Consider the following 22115-nt stretch of genomic DNA (forward strand, 5'->3'; position numbering starts at 1 on the left):
AGGTGGCACAGGGATGGCAGTGATTAGGTGGCACAGTAGGTGGCAGTGAGTAGGTGGCACAGTGGGATGGCAGTGAGTAGGTGGCACAGTGGGGTGGCAGTGAGTAGGTGGCACAGTGGGATGGCAGTGAGTAGGTGGCACAGTGGGTGGCAGTGAATAGGTGGCACAGTGAAGTGGCAGTGAGTAGGTGGCACAGTGGGATGGCAGTGAGTAGGTGGCAGTCGGCTGCTGTCAGTAACCTTGAGGAAGATGCCAGAGGGCTGGTGAATGTCAGTCTCTATCCAGTTACACATACCGGGGGCAGCACTGCTATATTTACACCCAATGGGAAAGGTCAGGGGTTGTCCCTGAAGGTCAGACACAAATACCCAGCATTCCATGGGGGAGGCTTTATAAACCTTACCAAGGCATTGAGGGGGCACTCAGAGCTGAGATCCCCTGCACCCTGCCTGCCTCCCACAGCACCCGCTCTCAGGTAAGAAAGGGCTGGGGCTCATGTGCTAATGGGATAGAGAGAATGTGCTGCATCTGGCGCAGACACTGGAGAGACTGTAATCCGCTGCATTAGGCTGTGTGTAATTAGCAATTAGCTGCAGGGCACTTGTATATATCTCAGAGAAGTATCAGTATATGAGGATATAACAGAGACACCGGGTTTAAAATGATAGAGTGTAAATGTCATTGCCATTGTCTCTTGCCTGGTTCTGACTCTGGAAACAATGTAGCACAAGTCAGCCTCACAGCTCTGATAATCACTTGCCTTCTACTAGACTTTATTCAGGAGTCAGAACCATCAGTGCAACAACTATAGCTGACCAGACAGATATTGCTACGCCTGGGTCCTTTCATGTCAGTCAAGTCTGTTTTGATTGCCCCATCCCCCCACTCTGGATCCCACCCAGTGCCCCCTCTCATTCTGCTCCTGTGGTTTCTCCCTTGCACAGTGTGTGAGTGTTAGTTGTACGTGAGCTGAGTCACACACAGACCTCCTGTCATAATTACAAGCAGTGTTTGTGAGACCCTTTAACTCCAACACTGGAGGGGGGGGGGGAGATTCACAGAGACTAAATGTCACCCCTCAGGGGGAGGGGGGTCTGAGAAAATGTCAGTCTGTGGCCTGCACCTGTCTCTCTGCCTCTCCTCCCACCTGTCTGTCTCTTGTTGTCTCTGCCTGTCAGTCTCTTCCTCACTCTCTGCCAGTCTCTCCATCTTTCTGCCAGTCTCTTCCTCACTCTCTGCTAGTCTCTCCCTCACTTTCTGCCAGTTTTACCCATCTTTCTGCCAGTCTCTTCCTCACTCTCTGCCAGTCTCTTCCACACTCTCTGCCAGTTTTACCCATCTTTCTGCCAGTCTCTTCCTCACTCTCTGCCAGTCTCTTCCACACTCTCTGCCAGTTTTACCCATCTTTCTGCCAGTCTCTTCCTCACTCTCTGCCAGTCTCTCCCTCACTCTCTGCCAGTCTCTTCCTCACTCTCTGCCAGTCTCTTCCACACTCTCTGCCAGTTTTACCTATCTTTCTGCCAGTCTCTTCCTCACTCTCTGCCAGTCTCTCCCTCGCTCTCTGCCAGTCTCTACCTCACTCTCTGCCAGTCTCTCCCTCACTCTCTGCTAGTCTCTCACTGACTCTCTGCCAATTTCTTCCTCACTCTCTGCCAGTCTCTCCATCTTTATTCCTGTCTCTCCCTATCACATTGTGTCTCCCACTCGCTCTCTGCCTGTCTCTCACACACTTTCTGCCAGTTTTACCCATCTTTCTGCCAGTCTCTTCCTCACTCTCTGCCAATTTCTTCCTCGCTCTATGCCAGTCTTTCTTCCTGTCCACTCGCTCTCTGACAGCTTCTCAGACACTTTCTGCCTGTCTCTCCTTATCTCTCTGCAAGTTTCTTACTCTCTGCAAGTTTCTTCATCTTTTTGCCTGTCTCTCACTCACTCTCTGCCAGTCTCTCCATCTTTCTGCCAGTCTCTCCTTCACCCTCTGCCAGTCTCTCTCCCTCACTCTCTGCCAGTCTCTCCTTCACCCTCTGCCAGTCTCTCCCTCACTCTCTGCCAGTCTCTCTCCCTCACTCTCTGCCAGTCTCTCACTCACTTTCTGTCAGTTTCTCCATCTTTCTGCCAGTCTTTCCCTTAATCAATAGGGCAAGAGAGAGAGAGATCAGGGGATGATGGGGTCAGTAACTCTATATCATTGCCCAGTCTGTGACCCCCACAGTAGAATAAGACCATAGGGTTGGCCAATAGACAGATATGAGTTGATGTTGGGCAGGAGGTGGGGGCCCCATACAAGCTGCTGACTCAGTCTGTCAGTCATTGTGCTCAGGCTCCCACAATGCAATGCGCACATTCCTCTTAATCCTGTAGCACTAACTCTGCCCAGACTTGTCTAATCCCTGTGTCTGTGCTGCACCCCCAGGCTAAATCCTGCGCCCCACCTTTGTGTTGCACCAACACACACACCACTAACTGGGTGCTCCCTGTATATAACACACACCACTAACTGGGTGCTCCCTGTATATAACACACACGCCACTCACTGGGTGCTCCCTGTATATAACACACACCACTCACTGGGTGCTCCCTGTATATAACACACACCACTCACTGGGTGCTCCCTGTATATAGTGCACACACCACTAACTGGGTGCTCCCTGTATATAACACACACCACTAACTGGGTGCTCCCTGTATATAGTGCACACACCACTCACTGGGTGGTCCCTGTATATAAAACACACACACCACTCACTTCTGCCTTATTCCAGCATGTGAGTCACAGACAGGTCACAAAACCCCCTGACACCATCACACCAGGCACAATACTCACTACTATACACTTGTACTAGTTACACTGCATCACACTCACTGCAACACCCTCGGCCTCATCTGTCACTGAACCCCCATATCCATCACTGTACCCCCATATCCGTCACTGTACCCCATATCCGTCACTGTACCCCCATATCTGTCACTGTACCCCCATATCTGTCACTGTACCCCCATATCAGTCACTGTAACCCCATACCCGTCATTGTACCCCCATATCCTTGCACCCCTGCCAAGCAGCTGCCACTCTAACTAAATGTCACGGCTATTTCTGGCCCCTCAGTGTGTGACATCCAGCAGCTGCTCCCCCCCCCCATGTGTATCACTGACCCCCCCCCCCCTCTCTGTCCCTCTCTGCTCCTGACAGTTACTCTGCACTGACTGTCATTATTCCTTCTCTCAGTCCCCACTGCTTCTTCTGCTGGGAGTCAGTTCCCTGCACTCACACTCACTATTTAGTGGGCTGGTGTGGGCTGATTGGGTGTCTGTACCTGAAATGCCAGGGCCTAGTTTAATTCTCAGTCCCACTGTGCTGTTATTAGTCTATTCCTCTGAATTGACATGGAATAATCCATCTAGTAATGGGGGGAGAGAACTTTTATACCATGTCAACTTCTGCCCTTAACGTGTGCTTGAGTGAAGCACCTCCCCTACATATTTGGCCATGGGCTGTAGTGACCTGTGACCAATCACTGACCTGAGCTCTGACCAGTAATACAATAGGGACTGAGCTGCAGGGAGAATTGCGCAATCCCTTCTTACAGTCGTCAGAGAGGCGGAGTCTGAGTTCTTCCAGCCTGCGTTGGTGGTATAGTGGTGAGCATAGCTGCCTTCCAAGCAGTTGACCCGGGTTCGATTCCCGGCCAACGCATTTGTGACTTTTTGTGTATAATGCACATTTCCTAAATGCTCTTGTGGGACAAAGCTGGTTGCCCCGGAATTACCAGTTATTTGCCACCGACTATAAGACTCTGTGGGGCTGGTGAGATGCTCTGCTAGAGAGACAGCATAGGAGTGGGACAGATTCACTGGTAGTCTTGCTAAAATGGGGAGAGAATAGAGAGATGCTGTGCCAGTATAGGGGGAGGGGAGATGCTGTGCCAGTACAGGGGGAGGGGAGATGCTGTGCCAGTACAGGGGGAGGGGAGATGCTGTGCCAGTACAGGGGGAGGGGAGATGCTGTGCCAGTACAGGGGAGGGGAGATGCTGTGCCAGTATAGGGGGAGGGGAGATGCTGAGCCAGTATAGGCAGACTGTGGGGGGGGGGCAGTACAGGAAGAGGAAGTGGGGGTGCAAGGGGGAAGCTGCCGGTTACATCAGACATGTACATGTGAGAAGTGTCACGTCCCAGGGCTGAAAGTATCTGTATGACTGGAGCCATTGAAAGAGCACACGTGTGTGAGTGTATTATTACTCACAGTGACTAATTACTCACCTCATTTCCAGGGACAGACCCTGTTTTTTACGCAGTGTCCCTGGTTATTAAACTGACCAACTGCACAGAAGTATTTCCCTGCCCATTAATAACACTGGTATATCTGTTCCCATTAATATCACTGGTATATCTGTGCCCATTAATAACACTGGCATATCTGTGCCCATTAATAACACTGGTATATCTGTGCCCATTAATAACACTGGCATATCTGTGCCCATTAATAACACTGGTATATCTGTGCCCATTAATATCACTGGTATATCTGTGCCCATTAATAACACTGGCATATCTGTGCCCATTAATAACACTGGTATATCTGTGCCCATTAATAACACTGGCATATCTGTGCCCATTAATATCACTGGCATATCTGCGCCCATTAATAACACTGGTATATCTGCGCCCATTAATAACACTGGCATATCTGTGCCCATTAATAACACTGGCATATCTGTGCCCATTAATATCACTGGTATATCTGTGCCCATTAATAACACTGGCATATCTGTGCCCATTAATAACACTGGCATATCTGTGCCCATTAATAACACTGGTATATCTGTGCCCATTAATATCACTGGTATATCTGTGCCCATTAATAACTGGTATATATGTGCCCATTAATAACACTGGTATATCTGTGCCCATTAATATCACTGTTATATCTGTGCCCATTAATAACTGGTATATATGTGCCCATTAATAACACTGGTATATCTGTGCCCATTAATATCACTGGTATATCTGTGCCCACTAGAGGTTGGTGCCACTGTGCTGTACAAGTCAGTGAGTGTTATGGGGGAGCAGTTATGGCCATTGTGCAAGGGCCACATATGATTTGAGGGCCAGACAGTGGCACATTATACATGAGTGATACCACAATGGGCTCATGTGCTGCTGATTTCTGTCTCCATAGGGTTTATCAGTGGCTATTGCCCTTAGTAATGGGCGTGTCTCCGGCTCACCTGTAGGGGGCGCAACGTTCTCTGATCATTTCACCCCATTATTCACTGTCCTATTAATGAGGCTCCTCGGGGGCTGAGCCGCGGGATCAACTCCGGACTGAGAATTCATTCCTTTACTAAAGCCCAATAAACCGTCACTAATGACAATTAGGCTCCTGAGTGGGACACACGTCATAAGCCTTTGGGTGGGGCATTATTTCTATTTAATGTTGGGGGAGGCGGGATGTTTATGCTCCGGACTGAGCAGCGACAATGCCGCAATAGCGAGATCTAATGAGGAGGGGCGGGGCTCTGTAGCGTCCCTCTCCAATGCCTGTACCTTTAACACTTAGCCACGCCCCCGCCGGTATTAGACGCGCTGATTGCTAACGTCGGGCATCAGTCTGAGTCAGAGCGAGGAAGAGGTGAGAGCTGCGGTCTTGCTGCGTCTGTGTCTATATGTTTGTGTTTATAGATAGATAGATAGATAGATAGATAGATAGATAGATAGATAGATGTGTGTGTACTGGGCTGCTGGGGACAGGTGGGTAGTACCAGACATGGGCAGAATGATGGAAAGTAGTGGGGGGGGAGAGTGATGGGGACTGGCAATGTGTGGGTTGTGGCAAATGCCAGAGGGGCTGCTATAAGGTCCCATAGACACTCACTATTTAGGGGGCTGATTGGGCCTCTGTGTAGCTGAAATGCCGGGAACTATTTTAATTCTCAGTCCAGGCTTGGGGATCACCTGGCAGTTGATGGGAGGGGAGGAATGTGAGTCTGGCAGGTAAGGGGTTAATATGTGGGCGCCTGTGGGAAGGGGCAACTACTTGTCACTTGGAGGGAACATGGGGAGTTGGTAGTGAGGGGGTCACAGGGGTCACTGCTCAATTCTGCCTCTGTCTGACTCTTTATATACAAGGGTTAATGTGGCCATAGTCTCTGGCAGGCCATGGGTTAATGTTCCAGCTCTGTGTCCGTCCCATAGACAACATGGTCCAGATCACTGGCAACACACAAGTTAAATGTTTGGCCTCTCTGGCATCATAGGGGTTAATGTCCCATTGCTGATCTCTGACCGAGCCAAATGCAATAGGGGTTAATTTCCCATAGCTGATCCTTGGACGTACAAGGGTTAATTTTTGATCCTTTCACAGGATAGATTAACTCTTACATTACTGGGATTGAAGTGTGAAAAAAAAAGCTTAAGATTTCATTATAAGGGTTAATGAGGGGCTGTATTATGTTGCCTGCTGCACCCTAGGGATCCCAGGTGGGCCCCCACCCACATCAATTCCGTGTTGCAATTGTGACTCTTTTGCTTCATCATTTCCGCTTAATAAAGGAAACTGCGTCTCCCTCCCAGCGAGTCTCTTAACCCTTTCTGTTTGACGTGACTTGGCATTTCCAGCGTGGGGAGGGTTAATGACGAGTGTAGGTGCAGATGCTCTGTCCTACAAGTGACCTTCAATGGGCCCAGTGATCTGCTGAGCAGGGGGGGGGGTGCCTTGTCCTTGAGTCCTTGCAGCTCTCCTGACTTCAGAAAGTCTGGGTTAATGGACAGATATGTGTGTGCCATGGGGAAAGATAGGGTTAATGCTGCAATGCTGTTCTTTGTGAGTCATGGATGAGTTTTGTGATGCCGGAGGGATTGATTGATTTATGGAAGATTTAATACATAATTACTGGCAATGAAGGGTTAATGTATTCAGCAATATCTGCTAGCCCCAGCCCTCTTAAAGGAACAGTAACACCAAAAAATGTAATTGTTTTAAAGTAATGAAAATATCATGTAGTTTTGCCCTGCACTGGTAAAACTGATGTGTTTGCTTCAGGAACACTACTAAAGTGCATATTAACAAGCTGCTGGGGAGCAATGGTGGAAATTGAAAATTGGCTATATGGTACAGGATAACTAATGGATAACAGATAACACCATTAGAAAGACAGCGCTTATCTGCTATCTGCTGTGTAACCTGAGCCTTTTCTCCTTTAAATGGCTGCCCCCCATTGTTACTGTTAGTGTTTCTGAAGCACACACCGGTTTTACTAGTGCAGGGCAACACTGCATTATATTCATTACTGTTCCTTTAACCCTTTCACTCCCCCCTAGTCCTTTTAACCCTTCCCCCCCCAGCCCTCTGACTTCTCTTCTTTCCCCCTCCCTACAGATATCGACAGCATGCCTCACCAATACCCAGCACTGACCCCCGAGCAGAAGAAGGAGCTCCATGACATCGCCAAACGCATTGTGGCTACTGGCAAGGGCATCCTGGCAGCCGATGAGTCCACAGGTCAGTGGGTGCACTGGGATTTGGGGGGAATCGGCTCTCGGCTACTGTCGCCTCAGTAACTGCCAGCTCTGAGCAACTGGAACTAATGTGTGAGGCCTTTTGCTGCCCCGTCCCTGTGATGTCACAGGCTGATAGAAAGGGAGCCTGGGCAGCTTGTGGGATAGATTTTACAGCACTGAGATTGAATGTTGTGTTAACCCTTTCACTGCTTGTCTCCAGGCAGCATTGCTAAGCGCTTGAGTTCCATTGGGGCAGAGAACACAGAGGAGAACCGCAGATTTTACCGCCAGTTGCTCTTCACGGCCGACGAAAAAGTGAACCCCTGCATCGGGGGCGTCATCACCTTCCATGAGACCCTCTACCACAAGACCGACGATGGCGTGGCCTTCACCAAAGTCATCAAGGACAAAGGGGGTGTCGTAGGCATTAAGGTGAATTTACAGACTGTCTTCCAGGGGTGGGGGGATGTTGGGGTGTAGATTGCACCCCCATTGGTGCAGATGGATTGACCCGGAATCTGCTTTCCCCTTCCACGCAGGTTGATAAAGGTGTCGTCCCTCTGGCTGGAACCAACGGTGAAACCACAACTCAAGGTAAGGGGGGGGGTCCTATAGTCAGAATTCCTGTGGGTGGGACCTTATGATGCTGTAGTCTCCCCACTACCCATAATTCCCAGGTGCTGTAAGTGCTCACGCCTGTTGTGCATAAGGTCTGCTTCTGTTATACAGGTCTGGATGGACTGTCCGAACGCTGTGCCCAGTACAAGAAAGATGGCGCTGACTTTGCCAAGTGGCGCTCCGTGCTCAAGATCTCTGAACACACCCCCTCTCACCTGGCCATCATAGAGAATGCCAACGTATTGGCCCGTTACGCCAGCATCTGCCAACAGGTAATCACTCTTGTTCTTTCTTGGGGCGTGTACTAACGGGTAGTCGTACGGAGAAGGGTGGCACAGTTTGGGGTCTGACCTTTACCCTCCTCTCTCTACAGAATGGAATTGTGCCCATTGTGGAGCCTGAGGTCCTTCCTGATGGAGAACATGACCTGAAGAGGTGCCAGTATGTGACAGAGAAGGTAGGTGGTGCTGATAACTGGTGGGGCCCCCTGTAGTGATTGATGGTCACCATGTAGTGATTGGCATCATGTACCCGTCAGGTCCTGGCTGCAGTCTACAAGGCTCTCAGCGACCATCACGTTTACCTGGAAGGGACCCTGTTGAAACCAAACATGGTTACCCCCGGGCACGCCTGCACCAAGAAGTACCCCCCTCAGGAGATTGCCATGGCAACAGTCACCGCCCTCAGGCGCACAGTGCCCCCTGCTGTTGCAGGTGAGTAGGGGCATGGGAAGAGTGCAGGGCTGTTTTCTCGTGTAGAACTAGGGGTGCTGCCCATGCCTCTGGCATTATAGGGGGCACATGTCCCACTTCTGAGACTGACCAATGACGTGTGTTTGTGTAGGAATCACCTTCCTGTCTGGAGGACAAAGTGAGGAAGAGGCCACGGTGCACCTGAATGCCATCAACCAGTGCCCCCTGCTCAAACCCTGGCCCCTGACCTTCTCCTATGGACGTGCCCTTCAGGCCTCTGCCCTCAAAGCTTGGGGGGGCAAGAAGGAGAACACCAAGAAGGCTCAGGATGAGTACGTCAAGCGCGCCCTGGTAAGCATTTCTTCCACCATTAGCTTGTTAAAGGGCAAGTTAACAACATTCAGCCATTACTTGCTGGATAGCTGAGCATGCTGGGACTTGTATTTCAGACAAAGCTGAGTACTGTGGTTCTAACGTTCCTGTTTTCCTCTCTATAGGCAAACAGCCTGGCGTGCCAAGGCAAATATGTAGCCAGCGGAGACACAGGAGCCGCTGCCGGAGAATCCCTCTTCGTATCAAACCATGCCTACTAAATGCAGCCTTCCTGCTGCTCCTCGTCACTGGTGGCCGCTTCCATTTGCATAGAGGCCCCTCCCCCGCAGAGCGATTAGCCCTTCCCCTGTGTAGAGACCCCTCTGCGGAACATTAGCTAAGCCATTCCTCTTGCTGGAGAGAGACTGCAGGCTGAGCATCGTTGCTATGGTGATTCCTGGACGGTCCAGCAGAGGGTGTGAATGATGCGAGAGTGTGTGTGTGTTTGTGCTTCTTGCACTCCTGTATATGTATTTCTCTCTCAGCTCTGAGTCACTGTTTTGTGTTACTGCTGAATAAACCCTCAATAAAGCAGTTTCCTGACCCACAGCCTGTCTCTTTAATGGACTGCCTGCAAACAACTGGCCTATTGAGTCAAAATTGCAGCAACTGCCACTTCTTACTGATATTGGCCCAAGCCTGCAGCTGTATGAGCTGGTAGGGCCCCTTATTCACATTCAACCTGCTGCTGCCATAGAAGCAGCTCCCCCTCTTTCCCAGCCCTATAACAATAGGGAAATGTCTCTGGGGAGCAGTGGATTTTTACTTTGGAGGTGTGGCCCCAAGAGTAGCACCCCCTTAGTCTGTTCTGTGTGTAGCAGTAGTACGATCGCCCCATGATGTGGCCCTGCAGGGAGGGACCCCAGGCCCTACAAGTTATATCAAATGCTGTATCATTAGAAGACTTTCAGTGCCTACTAGTGGCCAGTACTCATTTGGCCCAAACTTGCCTTAGTGAAAAACTTGTGATTTGTTCCCAAGGATCATTCTGCTCGGCAGCAGCCAATTGCATCCCACACTGGGATACATTGGCCAATGAGCAGCCACAGGACAGTCCCCAGCACACACAGGGGTTACATGGGGATGTTCACATAAACACCACATACTTGTAACATGTAGGCTCAGTCTGTACATCTTTGTGGTTGGTCATTAATTATTGTAGCTGCACCTCCAGTTCGTTCTTCTTTAAGCCGTTCAAACATTGCCAGTTGGGGGTCAGAAGAACATTTTAGCAGCTCATCTGGCCAATCCACTCCCTGGCATTCCCATCTGGAAACAAATACTCTGTAAGGCTAAAAATATATTGTTATTGCTACCTTTTATTACTCCTCTTTCTATTCAGGCCTCTCCTATTCATATTCTAGTCTCTTATTCAAAACAATGCATGGTTGCTAGGGGAATTTGTACCCTAGCAACCAGATTTGCCAAAATTGCACAAAAGCTAAAAAGCAACAACATAAAAACCACAAACAATAAAAACCATTTGCAAATTGTGATATCCCTCTCTACATCATACTAACAGTAAATGTGCAGGTGAACAACTACTTTAAAGGAGACATATTGTGTAAAAAATAAGAATGTACCAGTGCATTATACTCATTTAGATATAGAAGAATTGTGCTTAAAAAAGTAGTGTTTCAGGCTGACTTACTGAATATTTCTGCAAAAAACCCTAATAATCCCTCCCTTCTCTTCCACTTGCTGCTCCCTGAATTCCCAGGCTGTGCACTCAGCTCACTGCACTGTAGGACAGGAACCAATCAGCAGCTAGCAGGACCTGATAGGGAACTGAAGCCTGGCTGTGCTTGTGAGACTGCAGGGCTGTGATTGGCTGTCCCCCTCCTACTGTGCTCCTGGCAGGGACCGTTAGGACACGCCCACCCCTCATTTGAAACACAGACAGGGACCAGAGAACATCTATAGGGAGCTCCAATAAAGGGGCAACACCATATATTATAATTGCCTACAAAATTAGGGCTTTTTTATTTATCCTATATGTCTCCATTTGAGATGTTTCTGATTGGATGACTCCCCATGAGAAGGGTGTTTGATTGGAGGATAGCCCATGAGGGAGGCTTCTGATTGGAAGAATCTTTCCTCCTGTACAATGAATCCCTCTATGTTCCCAACAGAAGTTAATTATGTCACAAAATAATGAATGAGGCGGATACTAGTCATTACAAGGCCGCGCTAAGCTTTCCCATCAGTTTAGTCATGTCCAGTCCTGAGTGGAAACGAGAGAACTGCCAACCAGTTGACGCTACAAAACATGGCGCTACCCTGCTGGCAACGTCATAGTCACGTGATTATGTCTCCTTTGTGGCCCAATCCTTTTGTTAATAAAGTTGCAATAAAAAAAACTCTGAACAAAGATATTTCCCGCCGGGTGCAGCAGCTATTGGGCGGGACTGGGAGCGGGCACGCGCAGGAATTGTTGGGACGGTCGGAGACGCGCTATTGACGTCACGTTCTCGCGGTGTCTCGCTCTCGCTGTGTGGAGAGGAGGAAGCGGGAGGCTCCGGGGGGAGATCGCTACACACACCGCTCCCCGGATCCGGTAAGGGAAGCGGTAACACGGGAGTTCTGTGTGTGTTTATAGATGAGTGGGACCCGCGCCTGCTTTTTCTTCTTGTGTGCGACTGAGCCGCCGTAACGAGACCCGGATGTGCGCGCTCCTCCCGCTGCCTGACGGGAAATAACTGCCTGGGCTTATTCTTACTCCTATATCTCTTTATTGTTATTATTATTGGCGTTACTGTAAATAGACTTGTGTGGGCGGGGCTCAATGTATGACGTACAGTCCCAGCTCAGAGCTATGAGCTCATACACAGGCTGAGGCTTTCATTAGAGCCATTCTTCCCCTTTTATTATTTGTGGTTTTTCACTTATTTAGCTTTTTATTCTCCAGTTTGCAGTTTCAGCAGTCTGGTTGCTAAGGCCCGAATTCCCCTAGCAACCACACACTGATGTGAATAAGAGACTGGAGTATGAATAGGAGAGGCCTGGATAGAAAGATGAGGAATAAAAAGTAACAATACATTTGTAGCCTTACTGAGCATTTGTTTTTAGATGGGGTCAGTGACCCCCCCATTACAAAGTAGGAAAGACTCACAATACAGGTATGGGATCCATTATCCAGAAAGCTCCCAATTATAGAAAGGCCGTCTCCCATAGTCTCCATTATAATCAAACAATCCAAATAGTTAAAACTGATTTCCTTTTTCTGTGTAATAATAAAACAGTAACTTGTACTTGATCCCAACTAAGATATAATTAATCCTTATTGGAATCAAAACCAGCCTATTGGCTTTATTTCATGATTTTCTAGTAGATTTAAGGGATGAAGATCTACATTATGGAAAGACCCGTTATCCGGGAAGACCTAGGTCCCGACATTCTGGATGACAGGTCCCCATACCTGTACATCAAAACCTGTAAAATATAGCATTTCTGCTGATTTATTTAAAATATCTGCAAAAACACAAGTAGCCCCGCCCATCCGTTCCACTTCCTGCTGCCTCCTTTCCCAGGCTCTGCAGGGGGCGGCACTCGCTGCACTGTAGCACAGGAACCAATCGGCAGCTAGCAGGACCTGATAGGGAACTGGAGCTCCAATAAAGGGACCAATTAATGAAGACTATTAATTTAAAGACCAAAGTAAAACCAGCACCATATCGTTTATAGTATAGATCTACAGTGAGCTCCAATAAAAGCCAGTTTTATAAATCATGATCGTTTTTAACCCAGAGTGAAACAGGCAAGATATTAGGGATTTTGAGATATTTGTCCCAAGTCCTGCTCGGCACAATAGTGGCTAATTCTCTGGCCTCGTGGTTTCTTTAATCTGGAAGGAATTTTAAAGGGGATTTTACCTTTAAATTAGTTAGTATGATGTAGCGAGTGACATTCTGATACAATCTGAATTTTTTTTATGCTTTTTGACTTATTTAGCTTTTTATTCAGCAGCTCTCCACTTTGCGATTTCAGCAGTCTGGTTGCTACGGTCCAAATTCCCCTAGCAACCATGCATTGATTTCAATAAGCGACTGGAATATGAATAGGAGAGGCCTGAATAGAAAAAAAAATAGCAACAACTAAATTTGTAGCTTTACAGAGCATTTGTTTTTTAGATGGGGGTCAGTGACCCCACATTTGAAAGCTGGAAAGAGTCAGAAGAAGAAGGCAAATAATGCAAGAACTATAAAAAATAAATAATAAAGACCAATTGAGAATTTGCTTAGAATTAGCCATTCTATATTAAAAGTTAACTTAAAGCTCAACCACCCCTTTAAAGGAGACGCTTTGTGTAAAAAATAAGAATGTACCAGTGCATTATACTCATTTAGATATAGAAGAATTGTGCTTAAAAAAGTAGTGTTTCAGGCTGATTTATTGAATATTTCTGCAAAAACCCTAATAATCCCTCCCTTCTCTTCCACTTGCTGCTCCCTGAATTCCCAGGCTGTGCACTCAGCTCACTGCACTGTAGGACAGGAACCAATCAGCAGCTAGCAGGACCTGATAGGGAACTGAAGCCTGTCTGTGCTTGTGTGACTGCAGGGCTGTGATTGGCTGTCCCCCTCCTACTGTGCTTCTGGCAGGGACCGTTAGGACACGCCCACCCCTCATTTGAAACACAGACAGGGACCAGAGAACATCTATAGGGAGCTCCAATAAAGGGCCTACAAAATTAAGGCTTTTTCATTTATCCTATATGTCTCCTTAGGATGGTGGAAAAACATACGCGACACTTCATTTTATGAAATTGTCTTGTGAGGGTGCTATGCAAAAGCATTTTCTGAGCGGCAGCATAGATTTAAACACGGGTGACAATCATCCCGGGTGCCGTTAGTCTTAATCTCTAAATCTTATCTCCGTTAATAGTGCTGCTCCAGCAGAATTCTGCACTGAAATCTGATTCTCAAAAGAGCAAACAGATTTTTTTTATATTTAATTTTGAAATCTGACATGGGGCTAGACATATTGTCAGTTTCCCAGCTGCCTCCAGTCATGTGACTGGTTCTCTGATAAACTTCAGTCACTCTTTACTGCTGTACTGCAAATTGGACTGATATCACCCCCCAGAAGCCAAACAACAGAACAATGGGAAGGCAACCAGATAGCAGCTCCCTAACACAAGATAACAGCTGCCTGGTTGATCTAAGAACAACACTCAATAGTAAAATCCAGGTCCCACTGAGACGCATTCAGTTACATTGAGTAGGAGAAACAACAGGCTGCCAGAAAGCAGTTCCATCCTAAAGTGCTGGCTCTTTCTGAAATCACATGACCAGGCAAAATGACCTGAGATGCACCTACACACCAATATTACAACTAAATACACTTGTTGCTTCAGGAATGACATTTTATATTGTACAGTGAATTATTTGCAGTGTAAAGTGTCATTTAGAAATAAAAACTACACCATAAAAATCATGACAGAATCTCTTTAATAAAAACTGGGAGCAATCGCCGAAACATATAGTCCCTGGCAGTATTTGATATTTAATGATCAGAGAATGGCTGCTGCTGGGGCATTTAATAGCAGTATGGGCTTGTATCGTTCAGCATAAACGACAGAATACAACATAGAGATATTACTGACTGGTGATTGGTCCATTCACTAGTAAGTCTAATGGTTGTTTCCTTCTCACTGTCAGTTACAGGCTCATTGAGGAGGGACCATGACTGAAATCAGTGACCTCGACAGGCAGATTGAGCAGCTGAGGCGCTGTGAGCTCATCAAGGAGAGTGAAGTGAAAGCTCTGTGTGCGAAAGCTCGGTGAGTATTCGATCAGCTGGCTGGGGTTGCTTAGAAATATTTGGAATAAAACTGGAAAGCTAAACAATGTGGGGCTGCCTAGGCTTATAAACTTTAGACTAGCACTGGGACATTGAAGTCTATTGTTTGTGTGTAAGTCTAAGTCTGTGTGTAAAGGAAAAGTAAACCCTCAGAATTTTTTCCTTTGCGATCTTTTTCACAGCTCCCCCACTGGATCATCAAATCGAGATATAATTATAGATCAGCGTCTCTGGCTATGGGAAAAAAAAAACAAATAACAGAAACTAGTGCAATATTGTTAATATTCAGTGCAGTCACCAAATGGTTACAACACTAATCTGTGTGTGTCTTGAACCATAGAAAGTCTATGCACAGATTTTTCATGTGTGTTTTAAAGTGTTATAGTGATTTCTACAAGGTGCTGTCTCCAAATTATTACTAAAATTATAATTTAGTCAAACAAGGTGTTTTTAGTGTTTGCTTCAAAAAGTAAAATGAATTCAAATAAGGTGCAATGGTGTTTTCTTCAATCAGTATGCGGCTTCTCCACTCTGCTGGGACTGGCAACTTACAAGATTCATTCATTCAAAACAGCTTATTAATATCAACTCCAGGCTATTCTTTTTTTCTGTAAAGACATTAAAAAGCAGGGAAAGTTGATAAGAATTAGCCATTTTATAACATACTAAGTAGAAACAGAGATAAGCCAGTGCTTTTCAGATTTCTTGCATTCAAGCCTTTTTCAGTCCAGGATTTAATCAGAACCTCGTAACTATTTCCAGGGTTCTAGATCTAATGCAGAATGCTTTAACTACTGTAGTTCCAAAACAAAAAATGACTTGCTACTTTTTAATTTCTTTTTCTTTCTTTTCTATTTCTTATGGACTGATGTTCGTTTTACAGAGAGATTCTCGTAGAAGAGAGTAACGTGCAACGGGTGGACTCTCCTGTTACGGTAAGTGAGTTTCCATGAGAAATAAAGGCTCACTGTTCACCAGAGCAAGTGTGTTGCTACCAACTCTTGCCAGGCAACCCTTGGGCTGGAAACCCATTGAGCTTAAAGGGATACTGTCATGGGGAAAAAAAAAATTTCAAAATGAATCGGTTAATAGTGCTGCTCCAGCAGAATTCTGCACTGAAATCCATTTCTCAAAAGAGCAAACTGATTTTTTAATATTCAAATCCGACATGGGGCTAGACCTATTGTCAATTTCCCAGCTGCCCCAAGTCATGTGACTTGTGCTCTGATAAACTTCAATCACTCTTTACTGCTGTACTGCAAGTTGGACTGATATCACCCCCTCCCTTCCCCCCCCCAGCAGCCAAATAAAAGAACAATGGGAAGGTAACCAGATAGCAGCTCCCTAACACAAGATAACAGCTGCCTGGTAGATCTAAGAACAGCACTCAATTGTAAAATCCAGGTCCCACTGAGACACATTCAGTTACATTGAAAAGGAAAAACAGCAGCCTGCCAGAAAGCATTTCTCTCCTAAAGTGCAGGCACATGACTTGGGGCAGCTGGGAAATTGACAAAATGTCTAGCCCAATGTCAGATTTCAAAATGAAATATAAAATAATCTGTTTGCTCTTTTGAGAAATGGATTTCAGTGCAGAATTCTGTAGCACTATTAACTGATGTGTTTTGAAAAAAAACATGTTTTCCGATGACAGGATCCCTTTAAGTTCTACAACATGAAGTGGTTAAAAACATCCTGTTCTGAATCTCTCGTAGGTTTGCGGTGATATCCATGGGCAGTTCTACGATCTCAAGGAGTTGTTCAGGGTGAGTTCATTAATGACAAATTAACTGCAACAGAAACTTGTAAAAAAAAGAAAAAAACTATATTTGCCTGTGAGCTCCTGATCCTGACCTCCTTCCTGCTTTATTCTGCCTTTGACTCAAACACTTAGAAGCCCATTTGTGAAATTCTGATTTTATCTCAATACTTTCTGAAAACTACGCTGACCAAATCTGCACTGATTCTTTCTCCTTATTTATCAATACACTTTCCCTAAAATTATCTTTGCGGGAAAAAAAACAAAATCGAATTGTAGGTATTTTTAGGATTTTCCAACCGTTTTTTTTTTTTTTTTTAAATTTTGTCTGAAAAACCACTGAAACTTCGGATTATTGCACGAAACCCAGTGCAGATCAAGATATCTTTGGGACTTCTCACGTTGTCTTATATGCAGGTCTGAGATGCCGGAATTTCGGATTCTGACTTTTTCCATCCTCGGGGTGTAATAAATCCGTTAAAATTCGTGTTGTTTTTCCCCCACTAAAAATTTGAATTTTATAGTACAAAAAAACCTCACAAAATTTTTAGGGTTTTTGGCATTTGGCGTTTAATAAATAACCCCTGCCCCTTATCCTCGGGGCCCTCAATCATGTCTTTTATAAGGCTAAATGCATTTAGGTTTAAACATGCACTTATATATATATTTAGGTGTTCGTTTTGACTGAGCGCTCATTGAACATTCATTTAATTTAAAATTAATTTAACTATAAAGGAAAAGTGTACAATGTCTTTGATACTGAAATGAGTGTGTCCGTGTTGGGGCTGAGAATCAACAGCCACTAGCGAAGGAATTTTAGCTCAAACATTAGTAAGTTTTAGTAAAACGTTGAGCTTTGTTTTGTAGCATTTGCTCTGATCCCGGAGAGTCCCGTTCATAGCCAGCATACAGATTTCTCTGCAAAGGGAACATTTCCTGATGCAGGATGACATTGCATGGCAGTTAAAGTTGTTACAGTGTGTGCTACTGTGTTTAATTACATAAACCCTTAATCAAAAGGCTTCATTCAAGGTTTTAATCACACAAATCCCCACCCAGTGAATTGATTGCCCCTTAAAGGAATTGTTCAGTGTAAAAATAAAAACTGGGTAAATAGATAGGCTGTGCAAAATAAAAAAATATATCTAATATAGTTAGTTAGCCAAAAATGTAATGTATAAAGGCTGGAGTGATTGGATGTGTAACATAATAGCCAGAACACTACTTCCTGCTTTTCAGCTCTCTTGCTTTCCACTGACTGGTTACCAGGCAGTAACCAATCAGTGGCTTGGGGGGGGCACATGGGACATAACTGTTGCTGTTGAATCTGAGCTGAATGCTGAGGATCAATTACAAACTCACTGAACAGTTATGTCCCATGTGGCCCCCCTTATAGTCAATGACTAACTCAGAGTTAGAGAGCTGAAAAGCAGGAAGTAGTGTTCTGGCTATTATGTTACACATCCACTCACTCCAGCCTTTATACATTACATTTTTGTCTAACTATATTAGATACATTTTTTTTTGCACAGCCTATCTATTTACCCAGTTGTTATTTTTATACTGAACTGTTCCTTTAAGGCTTGCCCAAGTTGTTGGCTTACCTACATCTGCCCTGGGTTATAAATATGTTCTGGTTTTTATCGGGACCTTCAGAAACAACCTGTCAACATCTGGCGTGCATTCCATTTAAAAAAAGCAAAACATTCTAGGACAGTATCCCTTTAAAACTGTTTTCTGTTTAAAGGAGACATTTAGTGTAAAAAATAAGAATGTACCAGTGTATTATACTCATTTAGATATAGAAGAATTGTGCTTAAAAAAAAAAAGTAGTTTTTCAGGCTGATTTATTGAATATTTCTGCAAAACCCCTAATAATCCCTCCCTTCTCTTCCACTTGCTGCTCCCTGAATTCCCAGGCTGTGCACTCAGCTCACTGCACTGTAGGACAGGAACCAATCAGCAGCTAGCAGGACCTGATAGGGAACTGAAGCCTGTCTGTGCTTGTGTGACTGCAGGGCTGTGATTGGCTGTCCCCCTCCTACTGTGCTTCTGGCAGGGACCGTTAGGACACGCCCACCCCTCATTTGAAACACAGACAGGGACCAGAGAACATCTATAGGGAGCTCTAATAAAGGGGCTATTTTTAAAGATAATATTAATGTTTAGCACCAGGTAAAAGCAACACCATATATTACTAATTGCCTACAAAATTAGGGTTTTTTCATTTATCCTTTATGTCTCCTTTAACTATGTTCTTTCTGAAGTTCTAAACAATGCTAAATCTGACATGAAGTAGAAATGGCAAACTTGTTGGTCTCCTTTCCTTAGGTGGGTGGTGATGTGCCCGAGACAAATTACCTTTTCATGGGCGACTTTGTGGATCGGGGGTTTTACAGCGTCGAAACATTCCTCCTTCTCCTAGCACTGAAGGTAAGTGATACGCAGTGTTGGGGTACGAGGGAACTATTTAACTTTCAAGCCTGCCCTCCCTTCATTCAGTGCAACCTTTACATTAGGTAACCATGTCCTGTAATAGAGAGAGAATAATGATTGAGCTGGTGCATAACAGGCTCAGTCTGAGGTTGCTGCATGATTCTTCTTTGTGTTCTGCAGGTTCGTTATCCAGATCGGATCACCCTGATACGTGGCAACCACGAGAGCCGACAAATCACACAAGTTTATGGTTTCTACGACGAGTGTCTTCGCAAATACGGCTCAGTCACAGTGTGGCGCTACTGCACAGAGATCTTTGACTACCTCAGTCTGTCGGCTATCATCGACGGCAAGGTCAGACGCTGTATCATCGGCATCTTCTTACATTGAATGACGTGACTTGATCTATTTCTCTCTCTCTTTCTTTCTCTCTCTCTCTCTCTCTCTCTCTCTCTCTCTCTCTCTCTCTCTCTCTCTCTCTCTCTCTCTCTCTCTTTCTCTCTCTTTTCTCTCTCTCTCTTTCTCTCTCTCTCTCTCTCTCTCTCTCTCTCTCTCTCTCTCTCTCTCTCTCTCTCTCTCTTTTTCTCTCTCTTTTTTTCTCTCTCTCTCTCTCTCTCTCTCGCGCTCTCTCTCTCTCTCTCTCAATGACGTGTCTCGATCTATTTCAATTTGTGGCAGATCTTTTGTGTACATGGTGGGCTCTCACCCTCCATCCAGACACTGGATCAGATCAGAACTATTGATCGCAAGCAAGAAGTGCCTCATGATGGACCCATGTGTGACCTGCTCTGGAGTGACCCGGAAGGTACATTTGAATCTAAAAGCTTTCCAGTGTTATTGTGTGATGTATGGAGAGCTGACCGTTACAATGGTGACCCACTGAAAGATCTATATTAGGGCACCACCTTGATATGTTGCTCTGTAGAATGCTGACTGAGCTTTCTCTCATACCAGATACTACGGGATGGGGTGTGAGTCCTAGGGGAGCTGGCTACCTTTTTGGCAGTGATGTAGTGGCACAATTCAATGCAGCCAACAACATAGATATGATTTGCCGGGCACATCAGCTTGTCATGGAAGGATACAAGTGGCACTTCAATGAGACGGTCTTAACTGTGTGGTCAGCACCAAACTACTGCTACAGGTAAAGAGAATTCCTAGTTGCACATTATGAGGCATCTGTATGTCCTGTAGTTTGACTCTGTCTTGTCTGTAGGTGTGGGAATGTAGCTGCCATACTTGAGCTGGATGAACACCTACAGAAAGAATTCATTATATTTGAGGCTGCCCCCCAGGAGACAAGAGGAATCCCTTCCAAGAAGCCCGTCGCTGATTACTTCCTGTGACCTGCCCAATCAACACCAAGGCCTCTCCACTCCTTTCTCCTGATGTCTTTTAGACTGCTCCCAGCACAACTCTCCTCTTTATCTCTGCCAATGGGACCAGCGCTGCTCCTTTGAGAAAATGATTTGCCAGCATCCAGATCAGCTGCAGAGCATTGCCTCTACTTTTCTACATCCACCTTATATGGAGCCTTGTGTGTATGTGAGTAAGGTACTGGCAGCTGAGAGATCTGCTATTGTGCATATAGAATGGCCGTACCATCCACACCTTGTAAGAGGGGTGCAGTGTAAATTAGTATTTCCCTGCAAGCATTTCTAGCAAAGGAGGATAAGTCAGAGAAACACCTGTAGCCAAGCTGAATGCTGTGTCTCAGGAATTAGTAAATGTAATGCTCTGCACGACTTTCAGTGAGGCTCAATGTGATGTTTTGTAGTAGAGACAGAGGGAGGGGGCTAAATAGAGCAGCATTATGCAAGGAAACCAAAATACTTTTAGGATTCATAGTTTCTTCCTTGATTTTATAAAACTCCTCTAATAACCCCCCCCCTGATTCACAGTCATTCCTTATGTCTCTCCCATTCTGAGCCTCATCCCCTGTACTAAGCTGCTGAGATTATACACAAGTATGGAGTGCCTTAGTGCAAGTGGGACTATTCCAGCTGGGACCAGGAGAGACATGTGAAGATGGTGCGCACTGGAAAACGCCATTGTCCACTTAGAAGCTCCATGATGATTTTGTGCCCCCTGGTGATGATTGGCAGGATTTTGAGCCAGAGTGTTGACATTAGCTGGCATTTTGCTCAAGTGGCGTCTGTAGCTCAGTGGAGCCGCTCTCTTGTGGATTTAAGCCGTTTTGCTGAGGCTGGGAATGTGCGTAGCCATTTGTTTAACCCTTTGTAGCCCGCCAACTGAGAGATAACTAAAGCAGAGTCGCTCTATTTAAGTTTGGCTCTATTTACGTTTCAGCAGGAGGGCATCAAAAGCTGAGCTCCTTTTTGCCACCGACAATGCCAAACATCTGATCAATTTTCTTCCCTTTTACTTTCTTATATTATAGTTCACTTTCTTCTTTACTCCTGGTCAACGATTTTATCCTTTTTTTTTTTTTTTTTTTTTTTTTTCTTATTTTACAATTTTGGTAGGATACAGTTACAAACATCTGCTAATAAAATGAGAAAATGCAATAAAAACATGGAAAAATGTACCTGCTTTTGTGTGTGTGTATTTATATTTCTTTTGGCAAAATGTCTGAAGCACCCGCAGAGTATTATTGGTGACTGCGGAAATACTTAATGAAGGTGTAATTGCCTTTTAAACATAAAGGTTCCAACGAGGGAAGTTCCTTGGCCTGAGCGGGCTGGATACAGGCAGTTGTTATTAATATATTAATAGCCTGTGGAACATTCAGTGCCGGCTACATAATCATAAATACGTGACCTATTCACCGACTCCTTATTTATACACATGGCTGCTTCTTATGTACAGTTGTCATCCATTACTTAAGGAGACATTTTGAGTAAAAAATAAGAATGTACCAGTGCATTATATTTAGTTATAGAAGAATTGTGCTTAAAAAAGTAGTGTTTCAGGCTGATTT

At 45.4% G+C, this 22115-nt stretch overlaps 2 protein-coding genes and 1 non-coding gene across 5 annotated transcripts; all 3 read left to right on the forward strand.

Annotated features, from left to right (window-relative positions):
- The first annotated feature begins 430 nt into the window (after positions 1-430).
- Positions 431-9726, forward strand: aldoa.L (aldolase, fructose-bisphosphate A L homeolog). Of its 2 annotated transcripts, none has more exons than NM_001086330.1 (9): positions 431-475; positions 7374-7496; positions 7716-7927; positions 8035-8089; positions 8225-8385; positions 8487-8570; positions 8652-8826; positions 8957-9156; positions 9303-9726. In NM_001086330.1, the coding sequence occupies exons 2-9, from the start codon at positions 7385-7387 to the stop codon at positions 9396-9398; spliced, it is 1095 nt and encodes a 364-aa protein (NP_001079799.1). In that variant the 5' UTR covers positions 431-475; positions 7374-7384; the 3' UTR covers positions 9399-9726. The 2 variants fall into 2 exon arrangements, with proteins under 2 accessions (NP_001079799.1, XP_018095472.1); XM_018239983.2 differs by lacking the exon at positions 431-475 and adding an exon at positions 5606-5627.
- trnag-ucc lies at positions 3620-3691 on the forward strand. The gene has a single exon. It is a non-coding gene; the product is annotated as a tRNA-Gly (tRNA).
- Positions 9727-11559: 1833 nt separating the features above from the next.
- On the forward strand, positions 11560-21722 carry ppp4c.L (protein phosphatase 4 catalytic subunit L homeolog). Of its 2 annotated transcripts, none has more exons than XM_018240234.2 (9): positions 11560-11734; positions 14844-14959; positions 15863-15914; positions 16695-16745; positions 19070-19171; positions 19355-19528; positions 19853-19979; positions 20129-20318; positions 20391-21722. In XM_018240234.2, exons 2-9 carry the CDS (start codon positions 14862-14864, stop codon positions 20518-20520), a joined length of 924 nt encoding a protein of 307 aa, XP_018095723.1. In that variant the 5' UTR covers positions 11560-11734; positions 14844-14861; the 3' UTR covers positions 20521-21722. The 2 variants fall into 2 exon arrangements, with proteins under 2 accessions (XP_018095723.1, XP_018095722.1); XM_018240233.2 differs by having other exon boundaries at positions 11561-11734; positions 14838-14959.
- The last annotated feature ends 393 nt before the right edge of the window (positions 21723-22115 follow it).

Source organism: Xenopus laevis, chromosome 9_10L (assembly GCF_017654675.1).
Source record: "Xenopus laevis strain J_2021 chromosome 9_10L, Xenopus_laevis_v10.1, whole genome shotgun sequence".
Classification (NCBI taxonomy): domain Eukaryota; kingdom Metazoa; phylum Chordata; class Amphibia; order Anura; family Pipidae; genus Xenopus; species Xenopus laevis.

Bases quoted from the DNA above. Each gene is read 5' to 3' on its own strand.
- ppp4c.L (XM_018240234.2), top strand. From the start codon at position 14,862: ATGACTGAAATCAGTGACCTCGACAGGCAGATTGAGCAGCTGAGGCGC. The intron at 16,746-19,069 runs GTGAGTTCATTA...TCCTTTCCTTAG, and splicing joins ATCTCAAGGAGTTGTTCAGG to GTGGGTGGTGATGTGCCCGA. The intron at 20,319-20,390 runs GTAAAGAGAATT...TCTTGTCTGTAG, and splicing joins GCACCAAACTACTGCTACAG to GTGTGGGAATGTAGCTGCCA.
- aldoa.L (NM_001086330.1), top strand. From the start codon at position 7,385: ATGCCTCACCAATACCCAGCACTGACCCCCGAGCAGAAGAAGGAGCTC. The intron at 8,571-8,651 runs GTAGGTGGTGCT...TGTACCCGTCAG, and splicing joins GCCAGTATGTGACAGAGAAG to GTCCTGGCTGCAGTCTACAA. The intron at 9,157-9,302 runs GTAAGCATTTCT...TCCTCTCTATAG, and splicing joins AGTACGTCAAGCGCGCCCTG to GCAAACAGCCTGGCGTGCCA.